Source organism: Oncorhynchus keta, chromosome 1 (assembly GCF_023373465.1).
Source record: "Oncorhynchus keta strain PuntledgeMale-10-30-2019 chromosome 1, Oket_V2, whole genome shotgun sequence".
Taxonomy (NCBI): domain Eukaryota; kingdom Metazoa; phylum Chordata; class Actinopteri; order Salmoniformes; family Salmonidae; genus Oncorhynchus; species Oncorhynchus keta.
The window spans coordinates 63,852,664-63,871,332 of NC_068421.1; the positions used below are offsets into that span (position 1 = coordinate 63,852,664).

General features: G+C 41.6%; 1 protein-coding gene across 1 annotated transcript in view; it reads left to right on the forward strand.

Moving 5' to 3' along the window:
• The window catches only part of LOC118390771 (ephrin type-B receptor 1-like), a 210,446-nt gene that overhangs the window by 40,502 nt on the left and 151,275 nt on the right, over nt 1-18,669 (forward strand). Inside the window, exon 2 of the mRNA XM_035781482.1 lies at nt 7,709-7,773. Coding sequence (XP_035637375.1) covers nt 7,709-7,773 — 65 coding nt within the window. The remainder of the gene's footprint in view (nt 1-7,708; nt 7,774-18,669) is intronic.

Consider the following 18,669-nt stretch of genomic DNA (forward strand, 5'->3'; position numbering starts at 1 on the left):
CACAGAATGCCCACCACAAATCACACCCTGACCAAACCAAATAACGACATAAAAAGGCTCTAAGGTAAGGAGTGACAGATTGAAGTGGATTTAACAAGTGACATCCATAAGGGATCATGTTTTCGTAATGTTTTGTGTACTCAGTGTATGTATATATTACGGTGACCGCGGCCATTTGCCTGACCAATTACCGTCATCCAAACTCCCATGACCATCACGGGCATAATTGAGTCGTTTAAACCATTTGTATCGATTGCGAGTGTCTGGGGCTATACAGTCACAGCTTGTACGTGTGGTGACACTGTGTGTATTCTCTCACATTTCCCCTTCATGATCAATGCCTGTACCCCTCTGTGTTTGAATTGGACAAATCCATACTCTTTTGTGTTCCTATTGGGGGAAAAATAAGGTTAAGATTGGCAGGGCATAAAGAGCGCTCTCTAGAGACGTTCAGTTCCGAAGTGAACCTGGGGCTTTTCACTGGGACCCGATATGCATAAAAACAATAATATCTAGAGACCTGTTCCAAATAGACCCAATTTAGTATAGATCTGGTCGGATCCAGACTCGATCCGAGTGAGGGAAGCAGCAGAAAAGGCCATTTTTAAGATGCTTTATCAGCTCCAGTTAATAAAGTGTGAGGTAGAGAGGGTGCCGCTCTAGCAGGGGCCGTGCGCGAGTGACATGGGGGGGAGAGACGAGAGACCGCAACCAATCAAGCCGACTCGCGCTATAGTATAATAACAGCTGCCATAGCTAGGTTATTTATCATCTAGGTTATTTATCATCCAATATATATACGTAGTGCCTGTCTTGACTGCATCAGACCCAGGTAACCTAGTGGTTAGAGCATTGGGCCAGTAACCGAAAGGTTGCTAGATTGAACCCCCGAGCAGACAAGGTTCAAATCTGTTGTTCTGCCCCTGAAAAAGGCAGTTAACCCACTGTTCCTAGGTTGACATTGTAAATAATAATTTGTTCTTAACTGACTTGCCTAGTTAAATAAAGGTTTAAAAAAACATTGAGATGCTAGCTAGCTAGTCTAATTGAGGCTGCATGTGCTTTCTTGTCCTACAAAGTTGCAAACAACAACCACTCCATTCAGATTATTAAGTAACGGCCTACCTGTTAGCTCTTGGTCGTTGTAGCTATCCTTTGAACTTTTAATTCTGTCATTTTAATTCCATCTTCAATTGATTAGATATATCCTAACTTTTGCCATACATGGAGATTGTAGTCTATTGCCGCATTGTTGATTTATGATCGGGCAACAACAAGCTACACGCTCCACTCTCGTGAAAAGCAAGAGCAGCAGCATAAATTATACAATTTCTCTCTCTCTGTCTCTCTCTCGGTCTCTCTATACACACTGCAGCAGTCTCGTTTGGATCAGATAAATTACACATACCCAAGACATTATTTAGAATTCTGGATCCAGACCCGCTCAGGTCTTGGGTATTTCGGATACAGGTGGATCCGTGAAGACCTCTAGCACTCTCGCCTACAGTCTGTCTAAAGAAACCCCATCTCTGCCCTGAATCCATGGGCAGTCTCCAAAAATAAACTGTTGATACATCTATTGGGAAAATATGCTTTCAGATAAAGTTGCACCTGTGATGTGTTGTTAAAGGGCAATTCAGCCATTTTTCAACCTCGTATTCATCATCTCCAACAACATACCAGTGTCTACATACAGTACATGACCAAAAGTATGTGGACACCATGGAATACAGCCCCAGACCATTAGTCCGACCTCCACCAAACTTTATGGTTTGGTTTTTATGGAACTATGCATTGGGGCAGGTAGCGTTCTCCTGGCATCCGCCAAACCCAGATTTGTCCGTTGGATTGCCAGATGTTGAAGACTGATTCATCACTTCAGAGAACACGTTTCCACTGTTCCAGAATCCAAAGCTTTTTACCACTCCAGCCGACGCTTGGCATTGCGCTGGTGATAGGCTTGTGTGCGGCTGCTCGGCCATGGAAACCCATTTCATGAAGCTCCTGAAAAACAGTGATTGTGCTGACGTTGCTGCTAGAGGCAGTTTGGAACTCGGTAGTGAGTGTTGCAACCGAGGACAGATGATTTTTACCCGCTATGCACTTCAGCACTGCTGTCCAGTTCTGTGAGCTTGTGTGGACTACCACTATGCGGCTGAGCCGTTGTTTCTCCTATACGTTTCCACTTCACAATAACAGCACTTACAGTTAAGCGGGGCAGTTCTAGCAGGGCAGAAATTTGATTGTTGGAAAGGTGGCATCCTTTGACGGTGCCATGTTGAAAGCCACTGAGCTCTTCAGTAAGGCCATTCTACTGACAATTTTTTTCTATGCAGATTACATGTCTGTGTGCTCAATTTTATACACCTGTCAGCAATGGGTGTGGCTGAAGTAGCTGAATCCATTAATTTGAAGGGGTATCCACATACTTCTGTGTATATATAGTGTATGTGGAAACGACTCGTTTCTATGATCTGTGATTAAAAAGATAAGCAGAAAGGTCATAAAAAATACTTCTCTGTGACATCACAGGGTAGGATTAAAATAACCTTCAACCAGTTGCTAGCCAGAGGGACGGTATTTTCTTGCTCTCCACATCACCGCAAATGTCATCGTGTTTGAAGATGGCTGTTTTAAAAAAAAAAAAACTTTTGGTGATGCCATCGTGTAGAACTTTTTAACTTAAGATTTGAACTCCGTGAGTGAGGACAATGGCCAACCGTCGCTGAACATTATTATTATTGACATTATTCATATTGTATTCATATTAGCCGCAGTGTTTCAGTGGGTCAGGCTATTGAAATATGAACTCTACTATTGACTAATTTGTCATGTTGTACAGCAACGTGCATTAATTGTCCATTCTATAAATACTTTGGCCAAACATACATGGACAGAGATCATCTATGCTCTCTCTATTGCCATCTCTCTTTTTCCTATTTTAAGCTCTATAGTGGCTAAGGTTGTGGTTATATTTGTATTAAGAGATGATCATCTGGACCATAAGATCTGCCACAGTAGCTGGCCATTTAGGCCAACCATAACAAGTACAGTGTGTCATAGAAGGGCGTTATGTCTGTGCAATATGTTTATCACACTATTACCGAACCTGTACAAGTTTTGAACCTTTCCTGATAAATGTCTTTACTTTGAACATCCAGACTTGCAACCTTTTGAAAGCACTCTAATCTGAGGAGACATACTGTACATAATAAAAACAGACCATATTTAGATCTCTAGCACAAAAAAAATCTTCAGATCTTGTGTAAAAGAATGCCAGATATAGCTATACTTAACATTCCTCCATCCTGACAGGTATGTCCAAGGATAATCACTGTATGATCACCTTGTTGTGATTAAAAGTGACGGTACTTTCATGGTGTAACATGTCACCCAGAGAAGCTTGGCTAAGAACGCCTACAAATAAATATAATAATAATAATATAATAATAATAATAATAATAATTTTATATTTTATATTATATATTATTATTATTTATTATTATAAATAAATTGGGTCACGCTTGCGATTCTAAAAATAGATCCACGGGCACACAAGACTTTTCATGTGTGAATTTTTCCTACACAGCATTCAGTGTAGCCTAGCTTTGGGACACAACATCAGAAGTCTGTGTATTGGTTGGACTCCCTGAGTTGTGTATCATTCTGGTGGCTGGCGGTGGAAAATAACCCGACCACAATATAGCCGGCTTCAGCCCAAAAACTTTTCCTGTCAACAAACGCATATGTAGAATCTCTAGGAACTCAACACACCAGATGTAAAGTAAAAGGTGACATTCACTATCAAATAAACATATCGAATAAACATATCAAATAAACAATGTGACCCTCATGTGAGGTGTGTGTGGTCTAATGGCAGCCCGCTGTCTAACTCAACAGGAATACGGTGCTGTTCAGACAAAAGTTGGATTCAGATGTTTATTTGATAGCGAGGGACACGTTTCTTTTTACATCTGGTTAGTAGAATTCCTAGAGGTTCTGCATATGCCTTCTACAAACTGATGCTGTCACTAAGATCACACTCAACAAGCTGTATAGGGCCATAAGCAAAAAAGAAAATGCTCATCCAGAAGCTGCGCTCTGATTGTAATGCAGGAAAACTGAAATCTGTTTTACATAATTTCTACCAGCATGTCATCTTTGCAACTAGAGGGGGGAAAAACTCTAGATCACCTTTACTCCACACACAGAGACCCATACAAAGCTCTCCCTCCCCCTTCATTTGGCAAATCTGACCATAACTCTATCCTCATGATTCCTGCTTACAAGCAAAAACTCAAACAGTAAGTACCAGTGATGCGCTCAATACGGAAGTGATCCAATGAAGCGGCTGCTAAGCTGCAGGACTGTTTCGCTAGCACAAACTGGAATATGTTTCGTGATTCATCTGATGGCATTGAGGAGTTTACCACATCAGTGACCGGCTCCTAAACAGATTTGACCCCCCAAGCCATAAGACATATTTATTTATTGTTTTACTTTATGCTGAATCTCTTGCACTGGCTATATATGCACACTCACTTGACTCTACCCACACACTCACACATACTACACTGCCACTCCAACACACACACTACATAAGCTATCATACAAAACACACACACATGCATATTTACGCCACACACTCACACATAGACACACTTTCACACTCTTCCCAGATGCTGCTGCTACTCTGTTTATTATCCTGATTGCCTAGACACTTTAAACCCTACCTACATGTACGTACTGTATTATCTCAATTACCTCACTTACCTCATACCCCTGCAAGTTGACTCAGTACTGGCACTTGTACTTGTATTTAGCCTCGTCATAGTTACTGTCTCCTTTTTTATTTAGCAAATATTTTTCAGACTTTTTAACTCTGCGTTGTTGGTTAGGGGCTCATAAATAAGCAGTTCACTGTAAAGTCTACACTTGTTGTATTTGGCGCACGTGACCAATCAAATTTGATTTGACAATAACAACATAGGATATTAAAACAGATAAGTAGGAATGACCAGTGTCATAAAAATCATCTTGAGATTGGTTGTCCTGCCATACAACTGCTTTTTCTGTCAAATGTATCCTAGCTCATTTTGTGATGTTGCATTGTGGAATTAATATACATTGTATTGCATTACTTACTAGTTGGTAGAGGGATGTTTTATAGAGTAGGAATAAATTATGTTGTGATATTGTTCTGTGGTATTGTTGTTGGCTCATGATGTTGCAGTGTCATAATGTAATAAAGTAAGGTGTTTCTCTGGTTTAGTGAAAATGTGATGCCATTATGCCACAAAATGAACTTGTAATCTTAAAGTTGCTACAATACCGACCTCTGAGAATACCTATCCCCAGGTATTGGTAGCTGAATAAGTGTGGCATCATTGGAAAGCACAGCTGGCACACTGCTGGGAAATGCAATGGATTTACTTCAACACTGAACACAGATGTTAACGTGTTCTGGCTCATTGCGTTCTCGTCACCCTCCCTCGCCTAACTGCAGAGGAGGGGTAGTGTGACTGTGGTGTGGCTTTTTCTATGGGTCTCTGTAAAGATACAGTAGGCTCGGCATGGCTCCTTTCGTGCTAAACCCCCAGAACGCTTGGCTGACTGATTGGGCAACTGGCTAGTGCTGTTCTGGAGGCTTCCGTTGTCTCTTGTCCCAGGGGTTTTTACTACGCCTGCAGCAGCTTCACATGGTGAATGACAAACAGATGCCAGGTACAGGCTAGGGATGCATTGCTTCACAGGACATGCTAATCAAAATGGCTATTTCCATTCTGTTTTGCCCCGACCTAAGCTAACAGCAAATGACATAAACATGAATATACAGCTAGGCCCACACACCCTTGTTCCCACAGAAATATCCTGCTGTTACATGTTCTGTAGCTGGTCTTGGAGTGTCTTTTCTACAACGTCTATCATGGGTGTCAATCTAAAGAACCTATATTTCCATGCAAAATTCTGAGATATTCTGTCTGATGATCTACTAAGACTGAGGAAGCCCTAATAGGATTAATGTGTGGCTTTGAGCTCTGTGGGAGTGAAAGGCAGACAGGCACCCTGTGGTTGGTCCTGGCCCTGGACCTGCTCTCATCTCCTCTGCCCTGCTCTCCTCTGCTGACTACAGAGAACACCCTCCACAGGCACTGACCTCACTGGCTTTACCCTGACCAGTTTGCTGATGAGTGGGAAGGGATCAGTGATTTATATATACACTAGATGACTGATAGGGGTGCTGGGTTGAAGCCACTGTGCCTCCAACCTGGCACTCCCTCATGGTCGTAAAAATATTTTGGAAGCTATAGAAATTGATTTATTAATGTCCACATTTATTATATTACAGACACCTTAATGCATACTTCTAAATTATATTATATGAGCTAAACATACAAATACATTTATTTAAAATATTTACATTTTTCCTTAAAGTAACATTTTTAGAGAGAACTAATGCTACTGACCCCACTACACCACTACAAAAAATACTTGTCCTTTTGTCCTTGATAAATGTAATTGAAATACTGTAGAATTCCATTAATTCCTATGGAGGACTGCTCCTACTGGGGAGTGCCAATATGGCCGTCCAGTGGCTACAAAGCCTCTCAATGGCCAATACATAGCATCAGAAATCCACGGTTTATATACATCATTGGAGGGGATGGGTTGAGGGCACTTGTAGGAAGGTGAGTTGGGGTGTCAAATGTAAAATGGCTGCTGTTATCGACTGCTGATTTACCCATCCTGCTGATGCCTTTCCACCTGCTGACTTGATCGACTCCCAGGAAAATTGTGAAGACAGACAGAACGACAGACAGACAGACCAGTGTCAATGCTTTTGGAAAATCGATAAATAGTTGGGGTGAGGGCAATTGGTTTTTGGGGGATTCTGCATGGGGTGGTTGATTGGTTGGCAGTTGATTGGACCAGACCCTCTCGCTGTAAAATGGCTGCTGTTATCGACTGATCACATTTGAAAAATATATATAAATTGTGGGGAAATGGCACCAATAGACCAAAATGTGCTGTTTTGTGGCTATGTGAGCTGTGTTAGTTGTTGTTGCATTTGAACCCAAGCCAGGTGTGGCTGTTGGCATGCACCGGTGTTTGTATACCTGCTGATGCGTTATCATGGATGTGATCAATATTTCCTGGGCCATCAATATTTAATACACTCCTCTGCAGAAATCACCCACCATTACCTATTGATCAGTCACAGCCCAGACTGTGTGAAAACAACACACTTCCAAGGGCAGCAGTTTGCACAGAGAATGGTGCTAACTGAAAGTCCACAGAGAATGGTTTGTATATACTGTACCATACCTCTTATCCCAAACAAAAGTGTTGGTTATCTCCCACTTTTCCTCCAAGAGTGTCAAGAGTGTGGCCTCTCTTCAGACCCAGAGCCTGTTAGAAGTGGAGAGGTGATGGATCACCCTATGTCTCTGAGTCAGAGTTATTAGTGAAATGTGTAGAGAAGGTGTCATCCAGTAAGAACTGTCAAACATTGGTCTGATTCTGTCTGCACCATTGGTAAATGGCTGATATATATTTCCAGTAATGAGACATTGAAGCTTTAGCTCATATCAATGGTTTTCAATGGACTGAGAAAAAAATAAGTGCATTATGGAAAAAGTGAAGGGGGTGCATTACATTGGTAGTAGCAGACATGTGTATTACATTTCTTGTTCTTTGTCTCCTACAGAGACAGTGATGGACACGCGGACGGCCACAGCGGAGCTGGGTTGGATAGCTTATCCTGCCTCTGGGGTAAGACCACTCCTCATCTAGACCTCATTTAAACACTCACCAACCATCCTCTCCTCCCCTCTCATTGACATCTACACTTATCCACAATCTCAAAAACCTTCCCTGAAAGTTGAGTGGTAGAGTGTTTTGTTGATGCCGCAGTGAGATGAATGGCCAAAGAAAGTGTTCAGATACCCATAGTCTGCTCTCAGAGCCTAACAACACACTCACCAGCTAACGAGCTCACTTCATTCTGCTGCCCCATGACTGACTGGCTCACAGACAGCCATTTCTGGGAGATGTAGTGATTTGTGACCATGTTCTTCTTCCTCTTATAAACATATTTGTCATTCATAGGCGCTGGCTGGCATATTGGTTCTGAGCTGTAGTTTTCTGAGCCACGTTAAGTGGAAAGACAGAATGTGCATCCCCTGTGTCTCATGCAATCAGGAGAAATAATGTATTTCACCGTCAGTGTGTGTACCCCAAGGGAATACTTTAGTTTGAGCACACTTAGATTCCAATTTCAAGCCTGCCAACAGCTTAATTAAAACACTTATATCTCGTTCTGAACAATTAAGTTCTACTTATGTGCTACAATAAGTGAAACATTAAACACCAGAATTGGCCAAATCCAGATGAGGAAAATAAATGCCAGAGGTCCTTGTTTGCATGAACAGTTGTGAGAGCTTTAATGTGTCATTATTTACACACAAGATTAGATTCTGTTGAATGTATGTGCATGCCATTAAGATTCATTCAAATTCACAAGACAATGCCATATTCATATTGACAGATTGACATTTATAGTGATTTAAAAAAGTTCAAACATAAAGTCTCGTACTTCGATGATGTTACGTTTGTCGTTTGAATGAGGAGATCAAGGTGCAGCGTGGTAGGCGAACATATTACTTTTATTAAAATGAACACCGAAAAAACAACAAAATACAAAACGAACTTAAAGTTCTGCAGGCTACACAGCAACTATACAAAATCAAGATCCCACTAACCAAGGTGGGAAAAAGGCTGCCTAAGTATAATCCCCAATTGGAGACAACGATAGACAGCTGCCTCTGATTGGGAACCATACCAGGCCAACATAGAAAATACAACAGATTGCCCACCCTAGTCACACCCTGACCTAACCAAATAGAGAATAAAAAGGCTAAAAAGGTCAGGGCGTGACAGATGATTACAGAAACCAATTTCATTTTTTTTATTTTCGTTTTCGATAAAAAGTATTTTCAACCAGTGTGTTTTACAAAATGGAAAATGTATAATTTTCTGCCAAATGAGACACATTTGGGCCCTTAAGGTTTGTTGTTTATGGTAATGAGATTAATTTAAATGAATGTAGATTATATGCAGCAATGTTTTAATCTATTGCAATTGTGCATGGTTTCAGGCCGCCCTCTGTCAATGAGTCATTTGTAAATAATGAGTAATTCTCTGAAAGCTGCCACAAGTCTTAGTCATGACCACAATTATTTCATTAGGATATTATGTTCATTTGACAGGCAGAAATTGGCATTAGAAATATGACTGGAAACTCTGCCAACTATACTGTCAACAGAAACAGAATATATAATAATGAGGTTATAAGAGATGGTTGAATGTGGGGTTGAATGTAGAATATGTACATGCAGAATGTATATTTAACAGATAGGTACACACTGTTTGGCTCTGCATTAGCTTTGATCCTGCTGCAACCAGAACCTTGCATACAGACAAGCACTGTCTTTCTGTGCATAGATGACAGTGTTTAGAAATGGTCCCTCTCTGTTTTTAACAGGAAAAAATGTGTTTTGCTACAGTCACTTACTCATATGGACACTGAGTCACTATCAATAACAGAGGGAGATGAGGAGATAGCAAGGGCTTTCAAAACCAAGAAAATGGAGGGTTAGTGATGTTTCCTCCTTTAGATAGATCGTGTGTGGTGAAACATAGGCAGGTTCCCGGAGCTAGATGCTCTACTATAGTAAACATTTAGTGGGTCAGAGAGAAACAATGAATAGAGCTGCGTGAGAGAGGTGACCAACAACTCAATCATCACTCTGACACAGCTCCAGAGTTCCTCTGTGGAGATGGGAGAACCTTCCAGAAGGACAACCATCTCTGCAGCACTCCAGCAATCAGGCCTTAATGGTAGAGTGGCCAGACGGAAACCACTCCTCAGTAAAAGGCACATGACAGCCCATTTGGAGTTTGCCAAAAGGCACCTAAAGGAATCTCAGACCATGACAAATAAGATTTTCTGGTCTGATGAAACCAAGATTGAACTCTTTGACTTGAATGCCAAGCGTCACGTCTGGAAGAAACCTGGCGTTATCCCTACAGTGAGTCATAGTGGTGGCAGCATCATGCTGTGAGGATGTTTTTCAGCGGCAGGGACTGGGAGACGAGTCAGGATCGAGGGAAAGATGAATGGAGCAAAGTAGAGAGAAATGTCAGATGAGAACCTGTTCCAGACCACTCAGGACCTCAGATTGGGGCAAAGGTTCACCTTCCAACATGATAACGACCCTAAGCACACAGCCAAGACAACGCGGGAGTAGCTTCGGGACAAGTCTCTGAATGTCCTTGAGCGGCCCAGCCAGAGACCGGATTTGAACCCGGTTGAACATCTCTGGAGAGACCTGAAAATAGCTGTGCAGCGATGCTCCCCATCCAACCTGACAGAGCTTGAAAGGATCTGCAGAGAAGAATGGGAGAAACTCCCCAAATATAGGTGTGCCAAGCTTGTAGCATCATACCCAAGAAGACTATGCTGTAATCACTGCCACTTCAACAAAGTGCTGAGTAAAGGGATCTGAATACTTATGCAAATGTGACATTTCAGTAAAACAAAAGATGCATAGCAAAAATTTAGAAAACCATGTTTTTCATTATGGGGTATTGTGTGTAGATTGATGAGGGGAAAAACAATGTAATCCATTTTAGAATGCTGTAATGTAACAAAATTTGGAAATAGTCAAAGGGTCTGAATACTTTCCGAATGCACTGTATCTCAATACTACATATACAGTATGTAGCCTATAATTGTGCTCCATATTTATTTGATCTGAGCTTTTTTTTCTCTCTCTGGCATATAGATCACAAAAGAGAGCAGAGAATGTATTAATATGGAGTGATGGGCTATTATGGTATGATAGGTAGGAGAAGATCTTAAATCATTATCTTTTTTTTCCATAGGCCCCTAAGCTCACACTAACAGCAGTATATTGTTGTATGCGGAGGTCAGTGTGAGTGCAGGTGAGGAGGGGTAATCTAATGGAAAACCACCTTAAAGTATTCTTGTGTGAGAGAGTAGGCGGAGATACTTTAGGAGCAGGAGGCATTGGGGGAAGAGGGGATAGGGGGGGGGGAGTTCACAGTGGATATTACACAGATGCTACGTTCGCATGCGCACTCGTACTCATCCATGCGTGCCAATGTACCTGTCCACGTGCATATGGGCTTGTTGGGTGTGTACTGGATGTACAGAGATTTAGGTGAGTGTGAGAAAGGAGTGGGAACAGAGGAGACCGCCTGTGGAGAGCCTGTATCATCCCTTCATCATCCCTCCATCCTCTGATCCACCGGGAGGACTCCCTATGGAGTCAAGAGTGTATCCCTCGCTCACATTCCCACCACACTCTCCTCTGCACCTAGCTCTTCTTATGAAGTCTGCTCTCTGCCTCCCCAAAAACATGCATGTTGATCATTACATGGTTAACCTGTTGACGTGTAATAAAAACAGAAGTTAGATATGACTGAACTTCCAGCCTCTTGTAGCTATTGCTTACATTACACAAACATTTAGAGCCTGGTTTTACTTTAGTCAAGAACCCATTGTAATTGTATCTAATATATTCTACCACTACATACATAATATACACTGAGTGTACAGCTTCTACCCTCAAGCCATAAGACTCCTGAACATCTAATCAAGTGGCTACCCAGACTATTTGTATTGTCCCCCTCCCCTCTTTTACACCGCTGCTACTACTCTGTTGTTGTCATCTATTCATAGTCACTTTAATAACTCTACCTACATGTACATATGACCTAAATTACCTCGACTAAACGGTGCCCCCGCACATTGACTCTGTACCGGTACTCCCTGTATATAGTCTCACTATTATTATTTTAATGCTGCTCTTTAATTACTTGTTACTTTTATTTGGTATTCTTATTCGTGTTTTATATTTATATATATACTACCATTCAAAAGTTTGGGGTCACTTAGAAATGTCCTTGTTTTCCATGAAAAAATACATAATGTGAGTTGCAAAATGAATAGGAAATATAGTCAAGACGTCGACAAGGTTATAGATAATGATCTTTAAGTGAAATAATAATTCTGTCCTTCCAACTTTGCTCGTCATTTTGTCTTCCAATAATTGTGTCCTCCATTTGCAGCAATTACAGCCTTGCAGTCCTTTGTCATTCTAGTTGTCAATTTGTTGAGGTAACCTGAAGAGATTGGCACTTTTTACGTACCATACGGTCAAGCTGCTCCCACAACAGCTCAATAGGGTTGAGATCCGTTGACTGTGCTGGCTACTCCATTATAGACAGAATACCAGCTGACTGCTTCTTTCCTAAATAGTTCTTGTATAGTTTGGAGCTGTGCTTTGGGTCATTGTCCTGTTGTAGGAGGAAATTGGCTCCAATTAAACTCCGTCCACAGGGTATGACATGGTGTTGCAAAATGGAGCGATAGCCGTCCTTCTTCAAGATCCCTTTTACCCTGTACAAATCTCCCACATTACCATCACCAAAGCACTCCTCCAGCCTCTTTTCATTTTTTCTACATCTCACAAATGTTCTTCTTTTGTAATCCGACCACCTCAAATTTAGATTTGTCTGTCCATAACACTTTTTTCAATTTTCCTCTGTCCAGTGTGTTCTTTTGCCCATCTTAATCTTTTTTTTTTTTTGGCCCTTCTTCGATATGTATGTGTGCTTTTTCTTTGCAACTCTGTCTAAAAGGCCAGCATCCCGGAGTCGCCTCTTCACTGTTGACGTTGAGACTGGTGTTTTGCGGGTACTATTTAATGAAGCTGCCAGTTTAGCACTCTAATGTACTTGTCTCCTTGCTCAGTTGTGCACCGGGGCCTCCCACTCCTCTTTCTATTCTGGTTAGACCAGTTTGCTCTGTTCTGTGAAGGCAGTAGTACACAGCGTTGTACGAGATCTTCAGTTGTCAATTTCTCGCATGGAATAGTCTTCCTTTCTCAGAACAAGACTAGATGGACGAGTTTCAGAAGAAAGTTCTTTGTTTCTGGCCATTTTGAGCCTGTAATCGAACCCACAAATGCTGTGTCTCCAGATACTCAACTAGTCTAAATGTAACGGTATAACTTTAGTCCGACCCCTCGCCCATACCCGGGCTCAAACCAGGGACCCTCTGCACACATCAACAACTGACACCCACGAAGCATTGTCACTCCACAAAAGCCACGGCCCTTGCAGAGCAAAGGGAACCACTATTTCAAGGTCTCAAAGCGAGTGACGTCACCGATTAGCGCGCACCACCGCTAACTAGCTAGCCATTTCACATCGGTTACATAAAGAAGGCCAGTTTTATTGCTTATTTAATTAGCACAACAGTTTTCAGCTGTGCTAACATGATTGCAAAAGGGTTTTCTAATGATCAATTAGCTTTTTTAAATTATAAACTTGGATTAGCTAACACAACGTGCCATTGAAACAGAAGTGATGTTTGATGATAATGGGCCTCTCTACGCCTATGTAGATATTCCATTAAAAATCTGCCGTTTCCAGCTACAATAGTCATTTACAACATTAACAATGTCTACACTGCATTTCTGATCAATTTAAAGTAATTTTAAATGAACGAAAAAAATTGCTTTACTTTCAAAAACTAGGACATTTTTAAGTGACCCCAAACTTTTGAACGGTAGTGTATATATACTTTTTTTTGTTGGTTAGGAGCTCGTAAGTAAACATTTCACTGTAAGGTCTACCTACACCTGTTGTTCAAAATTTGATTTGAAAACATTAAGAACACCTTTCTAATATTGAGTTGCACCCCTCCACACTCTTTTGCCCTCAGAACAGCCTCAAATTCTTGACACAAACCGGTGCGCCTGACACCTACTACCATACCCCTTTCAAAGGTACTTAAATCTTTTATCTTGCCAAGTCACCCTCAAAATGGCACACATACACAAGCCATGTCTGAATTGGCTCAAGGCTTAAAAATCCTTCTTTAACTGGTCTCTTCCCCTTCATCTACAATGATTGAAATGGGATCAATAAGGGATCAATAAGGGATCATAGCTTTCACCTGGTCAGTCTATGTCATGGAAAGAGCAGGTGATCATAATGTTTGATATCTACAGCAATTACTGTTCCTTACATGTTTTTCAGAAAATCCGGCACATCTTTACAGATTTTCAGATCTGTAAAGACCAGAGCATATTGAGTACTCTGTTTTTGAGCTATCTAATTTGAATATTTGTGACTTTAAACTCTAACTCCTGCCTTTCTGTCTTTGAGCCCACACAGTACCTCTCTGCTGTGATATGCTGCTGGCCCGTATGAGTGGGAACACACTGTTCTAAAACCCTGCTGTGTTCAAATGTCTTTTTGGTGTTACATTCATCATTCCTTATACAGCAATCTTCCTATTTATTATTTAAGACAGAACAGATACTGTCTTCTCACTAGAGTAGAGATAGTTTGGAAATAGCTGAAAAGTTATCTAATCACACCTACCCCATCCCAGCATGTCTAAAACGGCTATTAATGTCTATACTAGGATTCCCTTCAAGTCGCTCAAAGCAGTAACCACCTTCCACCTCCTAAACCACGGCCCAGATTACAGTAATGAGGAGGTAGAGCACTCAAACAGAACCCCGGAGTTCACTAATTGAAACTACTGGGCTCTCCTGAATATTCCCTTTATTTTGTCTGTCTAAAATAGACACCTGGCTTTTAATCAGCGTCTGGCTGGGTTGGGTTGGGGAGCATTGGAGGTCTGGACTCTTTTCCCCTGCTGTTTCAGGAGAGCCTGTTGATTCAGTGTGTGGCGCTGCCTGCCTGCCGCTGACGGTCTGATTATCACGTCTCTCCTATTCTCTGCTTCTCCTCCGCTCATAGTCACACAGACGGAGGAATCCTGGGAGAGAAGGTGGGGCAGGAGGAGAGAGAACGTTAGGGAGGGAGGGCACTGTGACTGGAACGAGGATGAACACAGAGGCCAAGAGGAAAGACAGGGTCCAAGTCTGATCATTCATGTTTACTGACTGTGAAGCACACAGCTTTTACAGTACCATACAGTGCAGGCTCCTCAGAGGGCGAAATGGGAGGACCATCCTTGTCACTGAAATTTTAATTTTTTTTTTATTGTAAAACATTTAAAAAGTTATCATTTTTAGATAAAACTATATTAAAATTATATTCACGTCACCAAATAACTGATTAAAATACACTGTTTTGCCATTAAGGTCTACAATAGCCTCAACAGCAGTCTGTAGGGTAGCACCATGGTGTAGCCAGAGGACAGCTAGCTTCCGTCCTCCTCTGGGTACATTGACTTCAATACAAAACCTAAGAGGCTCATGGTTCTCACCCTTCCATAGATGTACACAGTAATTATGACAAATTCCTGAGGACGTCCTCCAACCTACAAAAGGATCAGAGTACTGAAAGCATAAGCTATCTAGCACTGCAGTGCACAACATGTGGTGAGTTGTTGGCTCAAAGAGAGAAAGTCAATAGTTTTGAACAAATTAATTTCTTACAAAATGAATGAGAAGTGAGAGAGTGAGTTTCACGTACTTAGCTAGCAAATACAGATAGCTAGTTTGCCTACTTAAAAACGCTGCTCAAACAGAGGAATGCTATTTTAGTTAGCTGGCTATGACTATCCAACAAAACACTGGAACTCAATGTAAGCTTTTGGTTTTACTAATGTATTGCCATGGGGCCTGCCTGTGTAAGTGCTAAACTGCTAACTGACTGTACACTGTAACGTTACTGCATGATTGTAGCAGGTTTACTGACATTAGTTCTATTAGCTATGTTTACTGTGACATTACTTTAGCTAATATGATGACAGCGATGTAGGCTGTGTAATTGTTATGGTTTGGCTTGGAAAGTTGTTGTTTTTTGCTTGGTAACAAACAGCTGATGTGTTGTGCATTGAAGTCAAGCAAAAGGAAAGGTGAGAGGAGGAGAGAGCATAGATACGAGAAGGAATACAACATGTCTGCTATGAAAGTGAACCATGTGTGATCAGGGGTGTATTCATTCCACCGATTCTGTTGAAAAAGCGTTTCTTAAACAGAAGCAAACAGATCGAAATGGGGATAAACATACCTGAATTTGTCCAATAGAAACTCTCGTTTGCAACTGTTGGACTAGTTATTATACCCTAGATCAGCAAAACGCAGGCAAGAGTGTGCAAGGTGGTATTGAATCTGTCACTGTCTATCCATGTGTTATTGTCTGTCACCTCAAAATTTTCTCTAGACCTGTGTGCACCTACGTTGTCAACTTTCATTCATAGATTGTAGAATCCTCATATAGTAGCCTAAACCTATCGCTGTTGCATTGAAGTGGGTGAATGGAATATGAATGACAGTCATCCAATATGCTGTAATAGAAATATGGCCTCCCGAGTGGCACTGCATCGGAGATCTGGAGGCGTCACTTTGTTTCTGGTCTGTGTTGCAGCCGGCCGCGACCAGGAGACCCATGAGGCGGCACGCAATTGGCCCATCGTCGTCCGGGTTAGGGAAGGTTTGGCTGGCTGTGATGTCCTTGTCCCACCGCACTCTAGCATCGCACTGTGGCAGCCGGGCGCATGCACGCTGACATCGATCGTCAGCTGTACAGTGTTTCCTCTGACACATTAGTGCGGCTTGCTTCCGGCTTGAGTGAGCAGTGTGTCAAGAAGCAGTGCGGCTTGGCAGTGGTCGTGTTTTGGAGGATGAATGGCTCTCGACCTTCGCCTCTCCAGAGTCCGTACTGGAGTTGCAGCGATGGGACAAGACTGTAACTACCAATTGGATATCACAAAAAGTGGTAAAATAAATCAAATATATAAATCCCTCATCTTAAAAAGGCACAGACCGCCACTGATATCACACCATAGTACGGTATGCTGTATATGTATGGATTTTGTTATAGTATACAGTTGAAGTCGGAAGTTTACATACACTCAGGTTGGAGTCATTAAAACTTGTTTTTCAACCACTCACTTGAAAAGTTCTGATGGCATGTCATTGGAAGTTGTCACTATACCTTATTTCATTCCAAGTGGTGTGCCTCAAAAAAAGAGGGCTGTAAGAGAGCAGGAAGTTGGCTTAATCCAGGCCCACAGGGATCAAGACTAACACTGGCTGCTGCAGACAGCTTTACCTACAGCCACACACAGTATCTGGCAACTTTTCACATTCAGACACCAAAGTGCAGTTTAAAGCTACATCAGCTTTACTTTACAATCACAGCTTAATAGAAAACTTGAGGACACAGTCCCCAATAATTGCCATATTCTAAGGCCTTTCTCCAAAACAGTTTTAATGACCTGCAGGACAGTTTGAATAAAGATAACTTCTACAACAATGACATTTACAGTTGAAGTCTGAAGTTTACATACACTTAGGTTGGAGTCATTAAAACTCATTTTTCAACCACTCCACAAATTTCTTGTTAATAAACTATAGTTTTTAGGACATCTACTTTGTGCATGACACAAGTAATTTTTCCAACAATTGTTTACAGAAAGATGATTTCACTTAAAATTCACTGCATCATAATTCCAGTGGGTCAGAAGTTTACATGCACTAACTTGACTGTGCCTTTAAAAAGCTTGGACAATTCCAGAAAATGATGTCATTGCTTTAGAAGCTTCTGATAGGCTAATTGACATAATTTGAGTTAATTGGAGGTGTACCTGTGGATGTATTTCAAGGCCTACCTTCAAACTCCGTACCTCTTTGCTTGACATCATAGGAAAATCAAAAGAAATCAGCCAAGCCAAAACAGCCAAGCCAAAATTGAAGACCTCCACAAGTCTGGTTCATTCTTGGGAGCAATTTCCAAACGCCTGAAGGTACCACGTTCATCTGTACAAACAAGTGTACGCAAGTATAAACACCATGGGACCACGCAGCCATCATACAACTCAGGAAGGAGACGTGTTCTGTCTCCTAGAGATGAACGTACTTTGGTGCGAAAAGTGCAAATCAATCCCAGAACAACAGCAACATACCCTGTAAAGAGTTTAAACTGAGTTTAAATGTATTTGGCTAAGGTGTATGTAAACTTCCGACTTCAACAATACATCACGCAAAGCAGCCACAACTGTCAGTAAGCGTGTCCATGATTGAGTCTTTGAATGAAGAGATTGAGATCAAAAATTGTCCAGTTTGAGTGTTTATTGCAGCTCGTTCCAGTCGCTAGCTGCAGCAAACTCAAAAGACGAGCTACCCAGGGATGTGTGTGCTTTGGGGACCTTTAACAGAATGTGACTGGCAGAACGGGGATGGTATGTGGAGGATGAAGGCTGCAGTAGATATCTCAGACAGGGGGAGTGAGGCCTAAGAGGGTTTTATAAATATGCATCAACCAGTGGGTCTTGCGATGGGTATACAGAGATGATCAGTTTACAGAGGTGTATAGAGTGCAGTGATGTGTCCTATAAGGAGCATTGGTGGGAAATCTGATGGTGAATGGTGAAAAACATCTAGCCGCTCGATCACCCTTACCTGCCGATCTATAAATTACGTCTCCGTAATCTAGCATAGGTAGGATGGTCATCTGAATCAGGGATAGTTTGGCAGCTGAGTTGAAAGAGGAGCGATTACAATAGAGGAAACAACATCTAGATGTAACTTTGGCCTGCAGCTTTGATATGTGCTGAGAGAAGAACAGTGTACCGTCTAGCAATGCTCTCAA